Source organism: Tasmannia lanceolata, unplaced genomic scaffold, assembly GCF_043159265.1.
Source record: "Tasmannia lanceolata isolate RefF3 unplaced genomic scaffold, GAP_Taslan_0.1 ptg000037l, whole genome shotgun sequence".
NCBI lineage: Eukaryota > Viridiplantae > Streptophyta > Magnoliopsida > Canellales > Winteraceae > Tasmannia > Tasmannia lanceolata.
This window is the reverse complement of record NW_027518714.1, coordinates 48,815,796-48,837,870: the sequence shown is the minus strand read 5'-3', so window position 1 is coordinate 48,837,870 and position 22,075 is coordinate 48,815,796. Positions and strand designations below refer to the sequence as shown.

Here is a 22,075-nt window from a genome sequence, read left to right as displayed (position 1 = left end):
CCGCCAACCCTGGATCTTGACCTGCCTTTTCCAGATTCCCTGTTAGACAACCTTCTTCTTTGATTCCCACCATCAACACCCAACTCGTGCTCTTCACTTCCACCAAAAACAGGTTTCTTTCACATCTCATTCGATAAGAGCAATGACATGACTTCCTCCAACTTTATCGTATCATTACCATACAATAAAGTCATCACCAAGTCGTCATACGAATCAGGAAGTGAAGTAAGAAACAAAAGGGCCTTGTCTTCTTCCTTCAACTTTTCGTAAACCTTGTGGAGCTGATCCAAAAGCCCGTTGAACACCGTGATGTGTTCCAAAAGATCCCACGCTTCATGCATCTTCAGCCCGTACAAGTGCCGCTTCAGATACAACCGGTGGCCAAGCTTTTTGACATGTAAAGCTTTTCCAACTTCTCCCATAATTTAGGCGCATTTTCTTCTTCCATGCCATTAAACATAACACTATCTGCCAGAAATAGCCGAATGAGACCGCCTCCGACTCAATATCTTCCAACTCAGCATCCGTCATCTTCCCCGGTTTGCCATCCTTTCCCTTCAACCCCTTAGCCAATCCATGTTGAACTATGATGTCCTTCACCCGCATCTGCCATAGGGTGGAACTGCCCTTTCCGTCAAATATATTGATGTTGAACTGAGTAGAACTTGATTTTAGAGCCATCACAGATTACTCTGCACTTCACAGTGTAGCGCTCCACCTCGAACGGAATCTCTATTGGATAATCTTTCTACTCCCAAATATCGCTCTAGCCGCGATCCAACCACAACACCCACGATCACTCCATCTGTACTCGACGAACGCTTCACCCTGGCTCTGATACCACTTGTTGAGAAAATCTACCAGGCAAAGCAATCCGATCATGCCCAAATTAAACGGAAAAGTGAAACAAACCACAAGCCACAGGATGAGCACCAAGATTTTATGTGGTTCGGCCAAGCCTACGTCCACGGGCGAGAAACACGATCTTCCACTATGAGAAAAACAAAATACAAGGATTACAATGGATTAATCACAAACCCACAAACCTGCAACCCTTTCCTTGCTTCTCAACCAAGACCGTACACATAAGAGAACCTCGAGAAAATTCCCAAGAGAAAACCCAAGAAGATCCTGACGAGGAACCCGATAAGAAAACCCGAAGAAGAAACCCTATTTCTCCACCTCCTCCTCCTCTCTCTCTCTCTCCCCTTCTCTTTCTCTCTTCTTCTCTCCTTGGGGTAGCCCTCACACCCAAGTCTCTTGTGCAGTCAACAAAGAGGAAACCGATACTTATATATTAGGTTTTCTATAAAAAAAACCCAAAACCACACTTTCCTCTTTTGCCTCCCACCGAGTGGTGGGAAACAAGGCAACTTTCGCAACAAATAAACTATCTTCTATTTACCAAGCTTTTAAATTTCATTTTCAGTCATTGGTGAAACCGAAACATTTCGGTTTCGGTAAGAAATTTCAGGCCGAAATCTCGCAAAATTATGGAAACATTTCAGCATCAAGTCACGGACGAAATGATTTTTCTTTTAATTTTGTCCTTTTTAAAAATATCTTAAAAGAATCTCATGGTTCTTCTCTTTTCTATGAGTTGAGTTGATTTTTGTCACGGTTTCTGTCAAAATGCCCTTGTATGTTATCTGAAAAGTTGCATGTGTCGCATAGTTCAACTGAAACATTAATGAAATCTCAAAAAATCGAGAGTACTCTTGTATTTTTCTGAACCCAAATGAATTTCATATCGGTAGCAGCCAAAATCAAAATATTTTGGCAAAAACAAAATATTTCGGCCGAAATTTAAAACCATGCTATCTACTGAAGGTCTACAGACTTGGACATCAATGCCCTTTTACACTCAAGCCACTGAAAATTAAAGACTAACATGGAAACAGCTGATCTTTCAGTAACAGTACAAATTTATCAGTTAAATCATAAGTCAAATGAAAAAGAAAGAACTAGCACTAACATCTCGACTAGTTCTTCAAATTTCAAATGGTCAATCGAATTCACCATTTCAATAAGAAACCAAAGAAAAGAACATTAAATTAACTATATAACTTTAAGTTTCAATCGCTCGATTGATTATTTACTCTATTTCTCGATCTAATAGTTTTGATCTTTAGAGTCCTCTAACGTAATTCATTCTTCTGTAAATAATGTCAAAAGAAGAGTTTCTGAATGTGGATGTAAAAGGAGATTACCTTTCTTTCGGAGATTTGACGAGAAGAAACTGGAAAGGAAAAAAAGTGAAATCTCCGGTCGGGTTGCAAGGGAACGGAAGGAGGAAAAGTCAGGGGAAGTTTCAGTGGGAGAACGAAGATGGGATTTTGGTAGGCCCCTTCTGTAAAGGACCACACAAACTAATTGTAATGTATTTTTGTTTGGGGTACGCGGGTCATCTTTTCTATGAACGGTCCATAGGTCCCCCTAATGACTACCTCATCAGATATCATATGATACGAAGTGAAAGAGGCGTTTACATGGTCGGCGCATGGAAAGATTGAGCCCATAACAAATTCCACCCCTCTTGTTTGTCTTTTTATATAGAGAGGGAGCTTCTACACCATAGCTTAGTGTAAGCGTCACGCGACGTAGTCTTATCGGTGGAGAAGTCATGATGGCGCTGCACCAGATTGGAAAGTCCCTTTTCACACTCCCTAACAGTATGTCAAAAGAGCGGTGGATAGGGACACGGGCCTGAAAGTGTGCTGCTGGCATGTGCCAGGGTGCTGGACGAATTCCCGGTTTTATCTCCAACATCCATAAATTTATAATCTCTTAAATCTTATGGCTCATACAAGGAACTGTCACTATTCTTGTGTTGATAATTTATACTCACTTATTTTTTTCTATTTTTGAATGGTAACTCTTATTTCCTATACTTAAAACAAAATTTCAATAAGATATGAGAGATTACCTTCTCAGAAAACATTGTTCCTAGTACATACAAGTGAACACTAACAAAACTAATGTTGTTTAAAGTATATATACTATATGTAGGTGCTTAGGAAACATTCTTCCGTTGTGGTAGTCGCAACACCCATGGTCTCTTGAGTGGCAGAGATAGTAGCACTAATAGTAGGTAGGGAGACTCTCGTCTAGCGGTGACAGTAAGAGATCATCGAGTTTTCTTCTTGCGAGCTAGACAAGTATTAAACTTGGTGCACCAAAAACCATAGGAAGAGAAAGAACAAAGAATTAGATGAAGGAACTGCTTACATGACTAGGAGTAAGGCGAGAGCGTGATAGGAAACACCCATATGATAAATAATACAAGGGAGGGTAGAATAGCTAGAACAAAGATGGAAATATATTTCTTCAAATCCAATAGTCCTTGTAAGTGGGATAATGCTTGGATAGGATGGAAATATCATTTTCCATAAATAAAATACATTTACAAAGTATTTAATGTCAGACTTTTATGGACTTGCATAACACATGTTTTACTTATGTAAAACCGAATTGTAGAGAATGTTTAATTATGGTAAAGAGTAATCCAGATTGGCTCTTATACGATTAGTGATCAATAAGCTTTGAGCCGGGAACACCTTAATGACGTGCGCTCACGTTGGAAGGGGTATGGTAATGGGTTAATAATGTGCGGAACCGTTGTAAGCCCAATAAGGTTTCTGGGCTTATTTGAGGAACAAGAGTCTGAAACGGGTTGACTCTAGGGTTTCCTTTTTGTTATTATAAATACTGGAATGGTCCCTACTCTCACACATAAGGTTGTTATTTCTCCCATTGGAATACACATAAGCACGTGGAGAGAGTAGAAGACTGACCTAGTTTGTTTGTTTTGTAGAGTCTCCAAATATCCCAGATCGTTATGACATCTTTGAAACGGATCAAAAGCCATGAACGGAGATATTTATGCTCAATCGTTTGTTTAATGTCTTGATTCACATGCTTATGATCTGATCACTTAATATTAATGTTTACATTTAATATTTATAAGGATATAAATATTTATAAAGATTTATCTAAAGGCTTGTCATGCTAGGCAATTTCGCCGAAAGGCACTTCCCGGATGACTTTTGAATGAGAGAACGGCCACACATGTTGACTTTTAGCAGATTTTGTCTTATTCATTTTATTTGTCTGATATGGTTCTCTCTTGGAAATGTCATCCGCAAAATGGCTTTCCACAAAATTGCCTAGCAAATCCATATATATATATATATGAGAAAAGAGTTTCTACACACTGGTGTAGATAACTTATCTACACACTAGCTTAATATACAGTGGGGGCCACATTGTTTGGGTGATCAGCATTCATTTGATGGGCCTTCACATAGATTGGGTGTGCCCAAAAAATCAGCTCCATAGGATATCCAAACATTTCAAACTATGGAGGCAAAAAACGGACAGATTTGTGAAAGTTTATACATGTCCTTTTTTACCTCCACAAATCGTAGGGTTGGGATGATCTTATGGAGCTGATTTTTTTGGCACATCCTATCTATGTGAGGACCCATCAAATGAATATGTTGGATCACCCAAACAATGTGGCCCCCACTGTATATTAAGCTAGTCTGTAGATAAGTTATCTACACCAGTGTGTAGACTCTCTCTCTCTCTCTCTCTCTCTCTCTCTCTCTATATATATATATATATATATATATATATATATATATATATATATATATATATTATAGCAGAAGAGAAATTAGAGAATTTTTTGAATATTTCCAAAATTCTGTGAGATTTACACGTCACAGTTTTTGACTTTTTTGAACAAATGCACCCATTCAACTATATAATTTCAATCTTACCCCATATACATGCAGCTTCTGTGTATACCTCCTGTTAAAGAGAAAGATATACACTGCATTTCTGTGTATAGAAAGGAATACGTCCCCTCAATTTACCCCATATACATGCAGCTTCTGTGTATACCTCATTTTAAATAGAAAGATATACATTGTATTTCTGTGTATAGTTATGTCAGAGATGTTTGACTTTTTTCCAGTAATTGTCATATATTACTACATGTTGTTCGTATTTTTTTCGTAATTTAAAAACTTTGTAACCATTTATAGGTAATTTTTCATTGAAAACTTTATAACTTTAGCTTATTTACTTTTTTTTGTAATGATTACGTTTTTGTTTTGCTACCAACATTTGCCATCACATTTGCCATCATTTGCCATGCGCATCTTTGCACGAGGATCTTTTATTTGTAATGATTACCTTTTTTTTTGTTTTCTAGCAACAGTTGCCATCCGCATCTTTTCACCGAGAAAATTTCAATCCTACCCCACTTTATGCTTTTAACAAAGGCACCCATTAGATCAAATAATTTCAATCCTACCCCCTCCTTTATGCTTTTAACAAAGGCACCCATTAAAGCCATATAATTTCGATCTTACCCCCCTCCTTTATGGTTTTTTAATTAAAAAACTATAGGGTGATCTTGACCATCGGATTTAAGATAAGAGGAATTATGGAAACATCTATAGATTGGAGGGCTAGGATCGGCCTATGGAAATGATTTTTGGGGCACAACCTATTTATGTTGTGTTCCATCACATGAACGGTTTGGATAGGTTTGGATCAACCCGTGATGTGGTCCGTACAGTCCTTTGTCGGCCCGTGCATCGCACGGGGTTTTTTACTAGTATATATATATATATATATATATATATATATATATATATATATATATATAAAAAGTGTTTATGAGCTCGAGCTCAGATAGCTTACATGAGCTCGAGCTCAGATAGCTTACATGAGCTCGAGCTCAGAAACACCTCTCTCTCTCTCTCTCTCTCTCTCTCTCTCTCTCTCTCTTTATATATATATATTGAGAGAGAGAGAGAGTAATGTTTTTGAGCTCGAGCTCGGAAATAGATGTGGGCCCACATTGACATTGTTGGGGGATCCAAAGCATTCATTTGGAAGCCTCTATCATGGATAGGGTGTCCACAAAAAATCAGGTCCATTGGATCATCCTAGCCCTTCCATTGGTGGAGGGAAAAATGGGCAGATTTATGGAGAAACAGTATATATCCATTTTTCCCCCCACAAATGGAAGGGCTAGGATGATCCAATGGACCTAATTTTTTGTACACACCCTGTCCACGCTAGGACCTTTCAAATGACTGCTTTGGATCCCCTAAAAACATGGGCCCACATGAGTTTTTGACGCTCGAGCTCAGATAAGCTATCTGAGCTCGAGCTCAGAAACACTATTCTCATATATATATGAGGAAAGTGAAGCTACACCACCGGTGTAGCTAACTTAGCTACACCGCCGGCTTAAAATACAATGGGCCCACATTGTTTTGGTGATCCAAAGAATTCATTTGATTGGCCCTCACATAGATAGGGTGTCCACCAAAAATCAGCTCCATAGGATCATCCCAACCCTTCAAACTGTTGAGGCAAAAATGGACAAATTTGTGAAGGTTTTTACACGTCCATTTTTGCCTCCACAAATCGTAGGGTTGGGATGATCCTATGGAGCTGATTTTTTGTGGACACCCTATCTATGTGAGGGCCAATCAAATGAATTCTTTGGATCACCAAAACAATGTGGGCCCATTGTATTTTAAGCCGGCGGTGTAGCTAAGTTTGTGCGCTAGAGCTCACAAACCATATATCCCATAGTTGTTTAACTTATCTAGTCCAGTCAGTTTATAGGTTATGGTTATGATTTGTGGAGGTTTAAAATGGATGGCTAGAAAATGGGCTTCTATAGATTGAATGGTTAGGATTATGGTATGGAGGTGGTTTCTTAGGAACACACTATCAATGTGATGTCTTATAGAATGAATGGGTTTGATGACTCAAAGAACATGGAGGTGGTGTATTTGTGAGCTCTAGCTCACATACTGCGGCCCTATATATATATATATATATATATATATATATATATATATATATATATAAGAGAGAGAGAGAGAGAGGAAAATGTTTCTATTCGGTACCAAAAACACAATGGGCCCACGTTGTTTGGATGATCCAAATCATTCATTTGTTGGGCCCTGACATAGATAGGGTGTGCCCAAAAAATTAGTTCCGTAGGATCATCCTAACCCTTAGATTTGTAGAGGTTAAAATGGACGCGTATAAACCCTATAGATAGGGTGTGCCCAAAAACATAGAGGGCCCATGTTGTTTGAATGATCCAAGTCATTTATTTGATGGGCCCTGACATAGATAGGGTGTACCTAAAAAATCATCTCCGTAGGATCATTCTAACGCTTCGATTTGTGGAGCTTAAAATGGACATGTATAAACCTCCACAAATCTGTCAATTTTTAACCACCACAAATCGAAGGGTTAAGATGATCCTACAGAGCTAATTTTTTTGGGCACACACTATCTATGTCAGGGCCCATCAAATGAATGATTTGGATCAACCAAACAACGTGGGCCCATTGTGTTTTTTGGTAGGCAGACTACAGAAGGAGACACTTTCCTCACAGATATATATATATATATATATATATATATATATATATATATATATATATATATATATGAGGAAAAGGATTGTACGCTCGACCGTACCTAAGGTTAGGTACGGTAGAGTGCCAAATCACATGGGTCCCACATTTTTTTTGGTCATCTAAACCATTCATTTGCAAGGCCCCATCATAGATAGGGTGTGTACCAAAAATCAGCACCATTGAATCATCCTAACCCCTCCAAAATTGGAGGGCAAAATGGGCAGATTTGTGGACAAACAGTGTCTGTCCATTTTGACCTCCACAAATGGATGGGTTAGGATGATCCTATGGAGCTGATTTTTGGTATGCACCCTATCTATGATGGGGCCTTGCAAATGAATGGTTTAGATGACCCAAAAAAATGTGGGACCGATGTGATTTGGCACTCTACCGTACCTAACCTTAGGTACGGTCGAGCGTACAATCTTTTTCCTCTATATATATATATAAGCTTAGGTGCGGTCGAGGGTGCCAAACTCATGTGGGCCCACTTTGTTAGGATGATCCAAAGCATTCATTTGAAAGGCCCTTACATAGATGGGGTATGTACAAAAAATCAGCTCCATAGGATCATCCTAACCCATCCAAAAGTGGAGGGCAAAATGGACAAACACCGTTTGCCCCAAATCTGCCCATTTTTGCCCTCCACTTTTGGAGGGGTTAGGATGATCCAATGGACCTGATTTTTTGTACACACCCTATCTATGATGGGACCTTGCAAATGAATGGTTTTGATCAGCACAAAAAACGTGGGACCCATGTGGTTGGGCCCTCGACCGCACCTAAGCTTAGGTGCGGTCGACCGCACAATCTTATTCCTCTCTCTCTCTCTCTCTCTCTCTCTCTCTCTATATATATATATATATATATATATATATATATATATATATATATACAGACACACACACACATACATAATAGTAAAAAAACCCATGCGATGCACGGGCCAACAAAGATCTGTACGGACCACATCATAGGTTGATCCAAACCGTCCATGTGATGGAAGACAACATCAATAGGTTGTGCCCGTAGAATCATTTCCATAGGCTAATCCTAGCCCTCCAATCTATAGAGGTTTCCATAATTAAAAAAGCATGAAGGACGGGGGTAGGATTGAAATTATGTGGCTTTAATGGGTGCCTTTGTTAAAAAGCATAGAGGGGGTAGGATTGAAAATATGTGAGTTGAATGGGTGCCTTTGTTAAAAAAAGTCAAAGTGAATTGTAATTCTCATAGAATTTTGGGAGAAATTCAAATAATTCTCTCCTTTTCTCTTCTGCTATATATATATATATATATATATATATGAGGAAAAGGATTGTACGCTCGAGCGTACCAAACTTATGGTACGCTCGAGTGCCCAATCACATGGGTCCCACATTTTTTGTGGTGATCCAAAGCATTCATTTGCAAGGCCCTATCATAGATAAGGTGTGTACCAAAAATCAGCTCCATTGAATCATCCTAATCCGTCCAAAATGGAGGGCAAAAAATGGGCAGATTTGTGGACACACAGTGTCTGTCCATTTTGACCTCCACAAATGGATGGGTTAGGATGATCCTATAGAGCTGATTTTTTGTACACACCCCATCTATGTAAGGGCCTTTCAAATGAATGCTTGGGATCATACTAACAAAGTGGCCCACATGTGATTGGGCACTCGAGAGTACCATAAGCTTGGTACGCTCGAGTGTACAATCCTTTTCCTCTCTCTCTCTCTCTCTCTCTCTCTCTCTCTCTCTCTCTATATATATATATATATATATATATATATATATATATATATATATATATATGAGGGAGTGGTTTCTGAGCTCTAGCTCGGGCCGAGCTAGAGCTTAGAATACACCATCTCCCATAGTAGTTTGACTCATCCAACACATTCATTTTATACGACCTCACACAGATAGGGTGTTCCTAACAAACCAGGTTCATACCATAATCCTAACCATCCGATCTATAGGACCATAATTTCTAGCCATCTATTCTAAACCTCCACAGATCATAACCCTAAGCATAACCTATAAACTAAATGGGTTGGATGACTCAACCAACTATAGGAGTAGTGGTTTGTTAGATCTAGCTCAGGCTGAGCTCGAGCTCAAAAACCTTTTCCTATACATATATATATATATATATATATATATATATACTAGTAAAAAAACCCATGCGATGCACGGGCCGACAAAGAACTGTACGGACCACGTCATAGGTTGATCCAAACCGTCCATGTGATGGAACACAACATAAATAGGTTGTGCCCCAAAAATCATTTCCATAGGCTGATCCTAGCCGTCCAATCTATAGAGGTTTCCATAATTCCTCTTAAATCAGACGGTTAAGATCACCCTATAGATTTTTTATTAAAAACCCATAAAGGAGGAGGGTAAGATTGAAATTATGTGGCTTTAATGGGTGCATTTGTTAAAAAGCATAAAGGAGGGGGTAGGATTGAAAATATGTGAGTTGAATGGGTGCATTTGTTAAAAAAAGTCAAAAAAAGTGAAGTGTAATTCTCATAGAATTTTCCAAAAATTCAAAAAATTCTCTTCTTTTCTCTTCTCCTATATAGTATATAGATATATATATGAGAAAATTGTTGGTGAGCTTAAGCGCACCATTTTTTTAGTAAGCTTAAGTTGTTATAACGCCTCTCAATGGTGCGCTTAAGAAGGACCCAGCGGGACCCAAGCATTTAAACGAATGGGAGGCGTTATAACAACTTAAGCGCACCAAAAAAATGGTGAGCTTAAGCTCACCAACAGTTTTCTCTCTCTCTCTCTCTCTCTCTCTCTCTCTCTCTCTCTCTCTCTCTATATATATATATATATATATATATATATATGTGTGTGTGTGTGTGTGTGTGTGTGTGCGTGCGTGCGTGCGTGCGCGTGTGCTAGGCAATTTTGCAGAAAGCCATTTTGCGGATGACTTTTGCAAGAGAACAGCCATATCAGACAAATAAAATGAATAAGGCAAAATCTGCTAAAAGCCAACCTGTGTGGCTGTTCTCTCATTCAAAAGTCATCCACGAAGTGCCTTTCCGCAAAATTGCCTAGCATGACAACCCTTTAGATAAATCTTTATAAATATTTATATCCTTATAACTATTAAATGTAAACATTAATATTAAGTGATGAAATCATAAGCATGTGAATCAAGACATTAAACAAACGATTGAGCATGAATACCTTTGTTCATGGCTTTTGATTTGTTTTCAATTCACGATCTTGGATAATTTGGAGACTCCGCAAACAAAGAACAAACTAGGGCGGTCTTCTACTCTCTCCACGTCCTTATGTGTATTCCAATGGGAGAAATAACAACCTTATGTTTGACAATAGGGACCAATCCCGTATTTATAATAACAAAAAGGAAACCTTAGAGCCAACCCATTACGGACTCTTGTTCCTCAAATAAGCCCACAAACCTTATTGGGCTTACAACGGGCCCACACATTATTAACCCATTACCATGCCCCTTTCAACGTGATCACACGTTGCTAAGGTGTTCTTGTCTCAAACCTTATTGATCACTAACCGTATAAGAGCCAATCTAGATTACTCTGTACCATAATCAAATATTCTTTACAATCCGGTTTTACAAATGTAAAACATGTGCTATGCAAGTCCATAAAAGTCTTACATTCCCCCACTTGGACTGCATAGGGCATTGATAGAAAATTTTACCATAAAATCTTTAGTTTGAAAACTTAATTCAAAACATTTAGTTTGAAAACGACTCTCCGGATTGCAATGGCCACAAAAGAATGCCGATAAAAGTAACACCTCAAACTTTGCCTTAATCAAACAAAGCTACTAATACCCAATATGAAGGTCGTTAAATCATATTACGACATAGGACTATACATGTCAAAGCACTAGCAACTTCATTGATACAAGCTAAATGGCATGGCTGTGTGGTATGGAAATTACATGTAAATGTGATCTTTCATGCCTCTTTCGAAATTGATTCAAACATTATGTCCATTACCAAACCCTTATGCTTCAACAAGTGAGGCTCTAAAAACTTTATGTCCATTACTGGACCCTTATGCTTCAACACGTGAAGCTCTTAAGATGGGTGATCCTGATGTCTTAAGATACCTTTATACTTTACTCATAGGTAAGGAACCTTTATACCGTATGAGCAAAGCATGCCCTAGTAAAAGCTTAAGACTTTAAGTATCACATCTCCCATGAGGCAATACCTCCCATAAGCATAATTGACCTCCCATGAGGTATTAAGTGTGCACAAGATGGCAGTAGTGACCATAATAACATTCTCGAGAACATATAAATTGTATTCATATAAAGTAGCTGCAAACAATAGAACCATGCAATTCTACCAAACCAAGAAACTCCCACTAACCAAAAAAACAAAATATAATATAATCCCATACGGGTAACATGCCCTTTAAAACCTTTATGCAATCCTTATGTAAGTGGGTCAGCAGTTATGATATGGCTCATCTTGCCATAACATATATACTGACGTAGAACTCATATAATCTAGACAACCAGTTAAAACTGCATCCGCATGGCTGATCACCTAAAGGTGATCTGACTGACTGTATGTGAGCATAATGTCCTTAATCATCTACAAATAATGCATAACCTTTATTGTTGATGTCCAATGATCCATCCCGAGAACACTCTACCGTCTGCCAAGTACACTGATCGCAAAACGATATTTGGATAAGCATACAACTGTACGTAAATCAAATTTCTCACGATTGACTCGTAAGAAATTTTCTTCATTTAATTTCTTTAGACCATTTCTGAGGTATTATGGTTTTGTGAACATATCAACCTTATAAAACTGTACTGCCCCCTAGAGAACAAGCATGCAGGCTAAATCACAAAAAAACCTGGTTGATCTACACTCTACGACCATTTAAGTATGCCACGATGAATCTATACGCCAAACAAAAGATGTCTCAACTAGATCTTTCATTTGAAAATGACTGGAAAACATTTACTTTGTCTCACGCAAGAGACCAATATCAGTGATATCAACATAAAATTCAAGAAAATAAACCCGCTCCCCCTGATCTTCAGATAAATATACTAATCAATTGTATTTTCTTTAAATCCAAAAGAGGTAACAACCTCGTCAAACTTCAAGTATCACTGTCTTAAAAACTACTTAAGCTTATGAATAAACCTCTTTAGTTTGGGCACCGAGTGCTCTTTATATTAGTCAATGAAAAATCTTATGGTTGCACTATGCAAGTATCCAATCAATTAGATGAGTTAGGGTTTTCAACCACATCTGTCAACTGAATTTACTCTCTATGAATAACTGGAGAATCCTTATGATTAGGATACTCAATGAGAATTACATTATACTCAATTGGCGAATGAACAATTGTACTCACCGAAACTATATCCATGGGAATAACAATTTGCTATCACTCAAGAAATATCTCAAGGCTTAGAACTCCCACTGATGTTACCACTTTCTAAAGCACTGCATGATAAGTCACTATGACCCTATTGGAGTAGGACGGATGGTGAAAACAATAACCCTTTGACTTATCGGGATACTCAGTGAAGTGAAAAGTGACGGTTCTAGAATCCAGTTTTTCTAATCTGCAGACTATAAGGCCTTGCTTCCGTTGCACATACCAAAACGTGTATAAGGAAGACACTTAACCAGAAAACTAGAAGAAATTTCAAAACTCCTACAAATTTAACTTTTGCCTGTATCCTACGCCCCTCGCGAAACGCTAAAGAAGTCATCTCATATAAACCCCACTCAGCCTTTTGAGTGTTATTATATGACGTCTTAAGTGCATCAACTACAAAGGCAGAAATTGTGGCAATGGGGTTTGCAAGATCATTCACCCTAAGAGCAAGATCAAGTCTCATGACACCAAAAAGGCTCCATGAAGGATAGCATTCCATTTCTCGAAGTTGGTTCCATTCAATGTCTTGATGGCAGATGGACTTCACGAGGGGAAGTTGCCACGTACACTGGAAACGGCTATCCCATGCAAACTTTGAATAGTGTGCCCGTCATTTATGGTATGCAACTTTCAAAAATGGAAAAGTTTCCTTCCTTTTAAGAAAAAATAATATTTATTGCTATTTACGGAACGTGGAAGAGACAAATTTTGGAAAGCGTATGGGTTTATTTTTGGAAACGCCATATCTTCTTTCTCAAAGCACTAACACAAAGGAAAAATAGGCGCTTAACCAGCTTTAGTCTTCCACACGACTATCGACAACCTAAGCATTGCCGGCCAACACCAGACAGAACTTCGCTGGCCTATACCGGCAACGCTGAATGGAAAATCAACAATCACCAAATGGTCGAATTTCAATGGGTCCACGGTGTTCCAACTAGGGTTTCGGCTCTCATGCCTTAGGGATGGGTTTTGTTTAAAATTGCATCTTATTTTCTTTTAACAAAAGTCTGCTTGCCTGCTTCCGCGGCAATACAAATGGTGCTGCGAAAAGAAAAGAAAAACAGCTAACCATCAGAGACCCAAGTTACTCTTAAGTCCTATTGATAGGGAGATGGATGCCAACCTCAAATCCGCCCCCAAAGAAACCACCAACCTATCACCGGTTCTCTGCCACAAAATTGAAGGAAGAAAAGGGTTGCAGTTAGCAATGTCGAAAAAGGAGAAATATGGGTCGAATATGTTTTTGTAAAAGGATTATTCACACTCGAAAAGATCACGTCTTTAATGGAAAATAGCTTTATTCCAGTTGTCTACTTTAGTGATACAGAGAGATCTTCAAATCAGAACAAGAACACAAGATTGAAGAACTAAAACTTGGAGAAAGACTTTCAATTTTTCTCTCTCTCTCTCATTTTTTTTCTTTTAAATTCACAAACTATCACAACCTATGATTTGAGCACACCGGCTTTGATACCGTATGTAAACATTAATATTAAGTGATCAAATCATAAGCATGTGAATCAATCAAGACATTAAACAAACGATTGAGCATAAATAGCTCTGTTCATGGCTTTTGATCCCTTTTCAAAGATGTCTTCACGATCTTGGATATTTGGAGACTCTCCAAAACAAAGAGCAAACTAGGGCGGTCTTCTACTCTCTCCATGCCCTTATGTGTATTCCAATGGGAGAAATACAACCTTATGTGTGATAGTAGGGACCAATCCTGTATTTATAATAACAAAAAGGAAACCCTAAAGCAACCCATTACTGACTCCTGTTCCTCAAATAAGCCCACAAACCTTATTGGGCTTACAACGGGCCCACACATTATTAACACATTACCATACCCCTTCCAATGTGATCACACGTCGTTAAGGTGTTCCCGGTTCAAACCTTATTGATCACTAACCATATAAGAGCCAATCTGGGTTACACTTTACCATAATCAAACATTCTCTACAATCCAGTTTTACAAAAGTAAAACATGCGCTATGTAAGTCCGTAAAAGTCTTACATTAAATACCTTGCAAATGTAATTTATTTATGGGAAATGATATTTCCACCCCTTCCCAGCATATCCCACTTACATGGACGATTGGATTCGAAGAAATATATTTCCATTCCAGCAATTCTACCTTCCCTTGTTTGTCTTTTCCTAAAATAGCTGCATTTCCACCTATGCTTGAAAGGAGTGGAAATATTATTTCCCATAAGTAATTTACAATTATAGTTGGGGCTCTAATAATTAATATTGTTGGTGGCCACATTTTATATAAGGTAATAAAGAATATTATTTATCATATGGGTGTTTCCTATCACGCTCTCCCCATGTAGCAGTTCCCTCATCTAACTCCGCGTTCTTTCCCTTCCCATGTTTTTGGTGCACCAAGTTTTATACTTGCCTAGCTGGTAGGAAGGAAACCCGGTGACCTCTTAATGCCACTCCTAGATAGGAGTCAACCTACCTACATCTAATATTAGTGTCACTATCACTGCTACTCCAGAGACCATGGGTGTTGCGACTACCACAACAGAAGAATATTTCTTATGTACCTGCATATAGTATGTATTTTGAACAACATTAGGTTTTATTAGTGTTCACCTGTATGTACTTGGAATAATGTTTCCTAAGCACGTACTCTCTTATATCTTATAGAAATTTAGTTTTAAGTATAGAAAATAAGAGAGTTGCCATTAAAAAAAGAAAGGAATATGTGAGTGTAAATAATCAACATAAGAATAGCGATAGTTCCTTGTCTGAGCCACAAGATTTAAGAGATTATAAATTTATGGATGTTAGGGATAAAACAGGGAATTCCTTCAGCACCCCGGCACATGCCAGGAGCACACCTTCTGACTGTCGTGTCCCTATCCGCCACTCTTCTAACATACTGTCAGGGAGTGTGAAAAGGGACTTCCAATATGGCGCAACGCCATCATCACCTCTCCACCGATGAGACTACGCAGCGTGGCGCATACACTAAGCTACGGTGTAGAAGCTCCTCCCTCTCTATATAAGTCCCCATGCTTAAAGTTACCTGCATCGAATCTTCTCTAGCCATTACTTCACCTTGAACATAAGCCCTGAAGCTAAGCTCCCTCTCACTCCTTATTTCTGTTACTTGGCTTTACCTGATATATCGATTTCTGACTTACCGAAGTGACTTACCGGAGCCAAACCTCTGTGACGCCTAGTGCTTTCTCTGTGATCGCAGGATATCACAGATTGGAGCTCTACCAGCCCTTGGATTAAAGGACCAGATTTCGACATCACCAATGGGGCATAATTATTAGAACCCCATCTATATCAGTTGTGTAATAGTTATAAGGAAAGCCAAGCATAAAGAGGTGAAAAATACATCTATTTATAGAAAAAGACAAACAAGAGGGGTGGAATTTGTTATTGGCTCAATCTTTCCATGCGCCGACCATGTAAACGCCTCTTTCACTTCATATCATATGATATCTGATGAGGTAGTCATTAGGGGGACCTATGGACCGTTCATAGAAAAGATGACCCGCGTACCCCAAACAAAAACACGTTACAATTAGTTTGTGTGGTCCTTTACAGAAGGGGCCTACCAAAATCCCATCTCCATTCTCCCACTGAAACTTCCTCTGACTTTTCCTCCTTCCATTCCCTTTCAACCCGACCGGAGATTTCACTTTTTTTCCTTTCCAGTTTCTTCTCGTCAAATCTCCGAAAGAAAGGTAATCTCCTTTTACATCCACATTCAGAAACTCTTCTTTTGACATTATTTACAGAAGAATGAATTACGTTAGAGGACTCTAAAGATCAAAACTGTAAAATCGAGAAATAGAGTAAATAATCAATCGAGCGATTGAAACTTAAAGTTATATAGTTAATTTAATGTTCTTTTCTTTGGTTTCTTATTGAAATGGTGAATTCGATTGACCATTTGAAATTTGAAGAACTAGTCGAGATGTTAGTGCTAGTTCTTTCTTTTTCATTTGACTTATGATTTAACTGATAAATTTGTACTGTTACTGAAAGATCAGCTGTTTCCATGTTAGTCTTTAATTTTCAGTGGCTTGAGTGTAAAAGGGCATTGATGTCCAAGTCTGTAGACCTTCAGTAGATAGCATGGTTTTAAATTTCAACCGAAATATTTTGTTTTTGCCAAAATATTTTGATTTTGGCTGCTACCGATATGAAATTCATTTGGGTTCAGAAAAATACAAGATTACTCCCATTTTTTGAGATTTCATGAATGTTTCAGTTGAACTATGCGACGCATGCAACTTTTCAGATAACATACAAGGGCATTTTGACAAAAACCCTGACAAAAATCAACTCCACTCATAGAAAAGAGAAGAACAATGAGATTCTTTTAAGATATTTTAAAAAAGGACAAAATTAAAAGAAAAATCATTTCGTCTGTGACTTCATGCTGAAATGTTTCCATAATTTTGCGAGATTTCGGCCTGAAATTTCTTACCGAAACCGAAATATTTCAGTTTCACCAATGACTGAAAACGAAATTTAAAAGCTTGGTAGATAGAAGATAGTTTATCTGTTGGGAAAGTTGCCTTATTTCCCACCACTCGGTGGGAGGCAAAAGAGGAAAGTGTCGTTTTGGGTTTTTTTTATAGAAAACCTAATATATAAGTATCGGTTTCCACTTTGTTGACTGCACAAGAGACTTGGGTGTGAGGGCTACCCCAAGGAGAGAAGAATTGAGAAAGAGAAGGGGAGAGAGAGAGAGAGGAGGTGGAGAAATAGGGTTTCTTCTTCGGGTTTTCTTATCGGGGTTTCTCTTCGGGATCTTCTTGGGTTTTCTCTTGAGAATTTTCTCAGGGTTCTCTTATGTGTACGGTCTTGGTTGAGAAGCAAGGGCCATTGTAATCCTTGTATTTTGTTTTTCTTATAGTGGAAGATCGTGTTTCTCGCCTGTGGACGTAGGCTTGGCCGAACCACATAAAATCTTGGTGTTCATCCTGTGGCTTGTGGTTTGTTTTACTTTTCCGTTTAATTTGGGCATGATCGGATTGCTTTGCCCGGTAGATTTTTTTAACAAGTGGTATCAGAGCCAGGGTGGAGCGACCGTCGACATTGAACTTGTGTTGACTATCTCACGTGTGGCTTATATCCTTCTATTATGTTACGAACCTCTCTTTTGTAGCATGCATGATCCCACTTTTGTAATGCGTTATTATGTACTTAGCTTTTCAACTAACTGTGGTTATATTAACATTTTCAGTGTTTGATCCTCGTGAGGTGAACGAGGAAGAAAAAGCTTAGTTTCTGAACCGTAGGAGCTTGGAAATTTTATTTAGCTTATTTGCTTTGGTTTCAGACAGTGAGTATTGAGTATTGGTAAACAAATGTGTAAGACTACGTCTATGCTTATTTATATTGATTCATGTGAGAGTTGAGATTTGATTTGGCTATGTTGGGTCCACAATATTTGAGAATTTGATATTTTAGTTATGGAATGCCAGGTTTATTTCTGTTATTGTTTTGTAGCCTTGTATGGTTGTGGGATTTATCTTGCAGGTGTACAGCGTTGTCACATCCTACGCCCAGCGTGGGGTTTGGGGCGTGACAAATATTTTTTCAGCGTTTCCAAACATGGCCTTTTTGTTTTTTTCTAGTTTTTATATTATTATCAATCTTATACTTAAATATATATTAGGAATGCTAAAGTGAAGAGCCCCGCGCACATTAGTCTGTGGTGCTTGATGATGTCAGAATATAAGAAGATATTTGCATGTCAGAGCAACCGCATGCTCACTTTTCAGGAGATTTAATCTTATTCATTTAATTCATCTAAGGTGGCTGCTCTCACATGCAGCCAACTATGAAATGCCTTTTTCTGCGATGGAGGAAAGTGTTCCTAAGCTATAGCTTAGATAATCTTATGTAAGCTATAACTCAAAAACACATGTGGCCCCACATTTTTGGGGATCCAAAGCATTCATTTGGAAGGCCCTTCCATGGATAGGGTGCGTACCAAAAATCAGCCCTATAGGATCATCCTAACCTGCAATCTATTTGAGGGAAAAAATGGGCAGAAACATGGACACACAGTGTCTGTCCATTTTCCACTCCACCTTTGATTGGGTTAGGATGATCCTGTAGGGCTGATTTTTGGTACACACCCTATCCATGGAAGGGCTTTCCAAATGAATGCTTTGGATCCCCCAAAATATGTGGGGCCACATGTGTTTTTGAGCTATAGCTTAGATAAGCTTAGATAAGCTATAGCTTAGGAACACTTTCCTCATATATGAGGAAATGAAGTATGTGCAGCTGCACAGATAAGCTATATGTGCATGGCTGCACAAGCCATACTGGGGGCCACATTTTTTGGGGGATCCAAAGCATTCATTTGGAAGGCCCTTCCATGGATAGGGTGTGTACCAAAAATCAGCCCTTTAGGATCATCCTAACCCTGCCATTTGTGGAGGAAAAAAATGGGCAGAAACAGTGTCTGTCTATTTTCCCCTCCAACTTTGATTGGGTTAGGATGATCCTATAGGACTGATTTTTTGTACACACCCTATCCATGGAAGGGTCTTCCAAATGAATGCTTTGGATCCCCCAAAAAATGTGGCCCCCCACTATGGTTTGTGCAGTCATGCACATATAGCTTATCTGTGCAGCTACACATAATTCATTTCCTCATATATATACACATACTAGTGTCACACCCGTGCAATGCAAGGGACAACAAAAAAAAGTATGCTTTAACACTGTTTTTTTCCTAAAGATACATTAGTAAAGAAGATAAGGATTCACCCTACACTCAGCTAAGAATGGGCACTAAAATTATAGATAAGGAAAGTTGATTATTCAAACCAAAAAGGGCTGCACAATATAGGGAAAATAAAGCCCATTACACTCAGTTTCGAATTTTGTATTGTAAAATTATATAGTAATGCAGAATTATATAGTAAAAATCTCACTACTTGTAGGTATAAAAAAAAGATCAAAAAGATCAAAAAAACCATAAAAACGGATAGACTTCCTTTTAGATAGAGACTTCTTTTACTAATCAAATTCAGAAAACACTCTCTCCAGTTCCTGAGCAGTTTAATCTATGCATCTTGAATATCCTATGTATAGAAAAGGAGGGCAAAAACTGTAAAAATGGATCTAATTCCTTATTAATCTTGGTAGTGAAGGAGAATCTTCTCATTGCCTTCCTCATATTATCGTAAGCAAACATGATCATTTAAGAACGATGTAGACAATGCGTGGAGGAATTCTAACTTTTTTTTGCATCCAAGCTATAAGAGAATCAATGGTTTCTGCCACAGGTTAGTTGTATCTTATGAATTATGAAGTACAAATCATTTTTTCAAAATGAACAAAGCTCGGAAATTTACATCGAAAATGGACAATGTTACAAAAATATCACAGTTCTTGATTTGGTCATGGTTAAAAAAACAACATAAGCCCTATTTACATAACATCTTTGTTCTTTTGCATATCACACCAATTACAGAGAAGAATACATTATTATCTTGAAATGGGCAAAGCTTTCGAAATCCCATATAGAAGACTCCAAAATTATAGAACTGGAGTATGCTATTAGCATTTCAAATGAACTGCAAAAATACCCCAATTTCTTAGAATAATTTTAAGTTAATGTATTCTTACATAGAATACACACCACTATGAAGAAGATGAAACACAAAAGCATGGAAAAGCCTAATGAGTGTAAACTGTCATGTATCAACAATTATGGGTGTATGTATGGGGTAAATGAGTGGCCACCAAGGTTACTTACCAAATCAGTAATCACCATGGCACAAATAAACGGTGCCGGCACCAAAATGATATGAATCGAACATTACAACTAAAACAGATCCAAAAAAGAGGTGTGCTTGAACAAAGCAGCTCCCACCTAAACTACAAATCTAATAGGAAACTTAAACAAATTTGTTAAGTAATTCTTTCTAAACATAAAGCATACCACAATTAGTTGCCCTTTCAATCCATAAATAGGGTGTTGCATGTGTAGGGCTTAATGTATTTATGGGTTTGAAGTTTCAACACACGGATATGGATGGGGAGACTATTTTGAGTATTTTAGCCTTTTAAAGATGTATAGTTTGTAACGCCACCATAAATTTCAAGAAAAAAGAGGCATAAAAGACAACTCAAATATCCATATTATAGGCTGGACTTCATACATGCACATGTATCTTGGCCTGCAAGTGCAAAATTTTCACGAGCTATAATTAGTAAGCCCACCCCAAAAGAAAGGAAGTAATAAATAGAAAAAAATGATCAACAGTAAAACCACTGAACCACTTCTCACATAACAACATGAAGAGTTTGTAGGCGAAGGTTTGTATATGATAAATACTGAGACATTGATCTATACAAAATCGTTTCACAAAATATCCAGCCGAAAAAAAGAGATAGAGAACGGTGTTTTTTACCTGTCGATCTGGAAGGAAAAATTCTATCACTCAAACGGCACAGCTCAAAAGGTTTTTGAAACCCTAAATGCCGATTGGGATTGGGACGAATAGGCTATATTTGAGAGAGGAAGAGAAATTTTTGAGGGTTTTGAAGTGAAGAGATGAAGAGTCTGTGGGGAGTGGGGGAGAAATTTTTGAGGGTTTTTAGGTAAAGAGATGAAGAGTCCGTGGGGAGTGGCAGAGGTGAAGTGGGGGAGGAAAAAAGAGGAAACGGAAGTTGTGGAATACAAAAAGGAATATGAAAAGGCAAGTTCAATAGGAAGAGTCGGTGAGATTAAGAGGGTAAAAAAAAGGGGAAATGAGTCAGTATCCCGTTGTAAAGTTAGGCATTCATAGACTGTTGTAAGCTTACCAAATAAAGAAGAGCAGGCTGAGGGGAATGAGTCAGTATTCCGGCTGCTAGAGCAGTAACCAGTCCAATGGCATACCCAGAGAGTCCATACCACACATATTTGTGCCCTTCGGAGGAAGATGCGTCCATAAGACTAATGGAATCCCTACTCTTTTTATAATCGAAACGAACCACCAAAGTTAGGAGCATGCCTGGAATAGTAAAATCCAAGCAACCACAGCCACTTAGCAACTTGAGGAAATCCTTATTCAAGAAACCTATTGTTAACTCTGACTTGGGTAAAAGAAATAAAGGTTCCCACCATACCATGCAATGTGCGTAGCACACAATGATGCCAAACTATATCGCACTCAGTTAATTACTATCACCATTCTTCATTAGTA

At 38.2% G+C, this 22,075-nt stretch overlaps 1 protein-coding gene across 5 annotated transcripts in view; it reads right to left on the bottom strand.

Moving 5' to 3' along the window:
• LOC143860546 (uncharacterized) overlaps positions 1 to 21,836 on the bottom strand; it is a 97,950-nt gene extending 76,114 nt beyond the window's left edge. For 2 of the 5 annotated variants that reach the window (XM_077371232.1, XM_077371233.1), the window contains exons 1-2: positions 21,693 to 21,836; positions 14,004 to 14,047 (exon numbers count right to left, since the gene is read on the bottom strand). In XM_077371232.1, the coding sequence (XP_077227347.1) occupies positions 14,004 to 14,047; positions 21,693 to 21,821 (173 nt within the window). In that variant the 5' untranslated portion in view covers positions 21,822 to 21,836. The other 3 variants (XM_077371236.1, XM_077371235.1, XM_077371234.1) reach the window with 3 other exon arrangements.
• Positions 21,837 to 22,075: the final 239 nt, after the last annotated feature.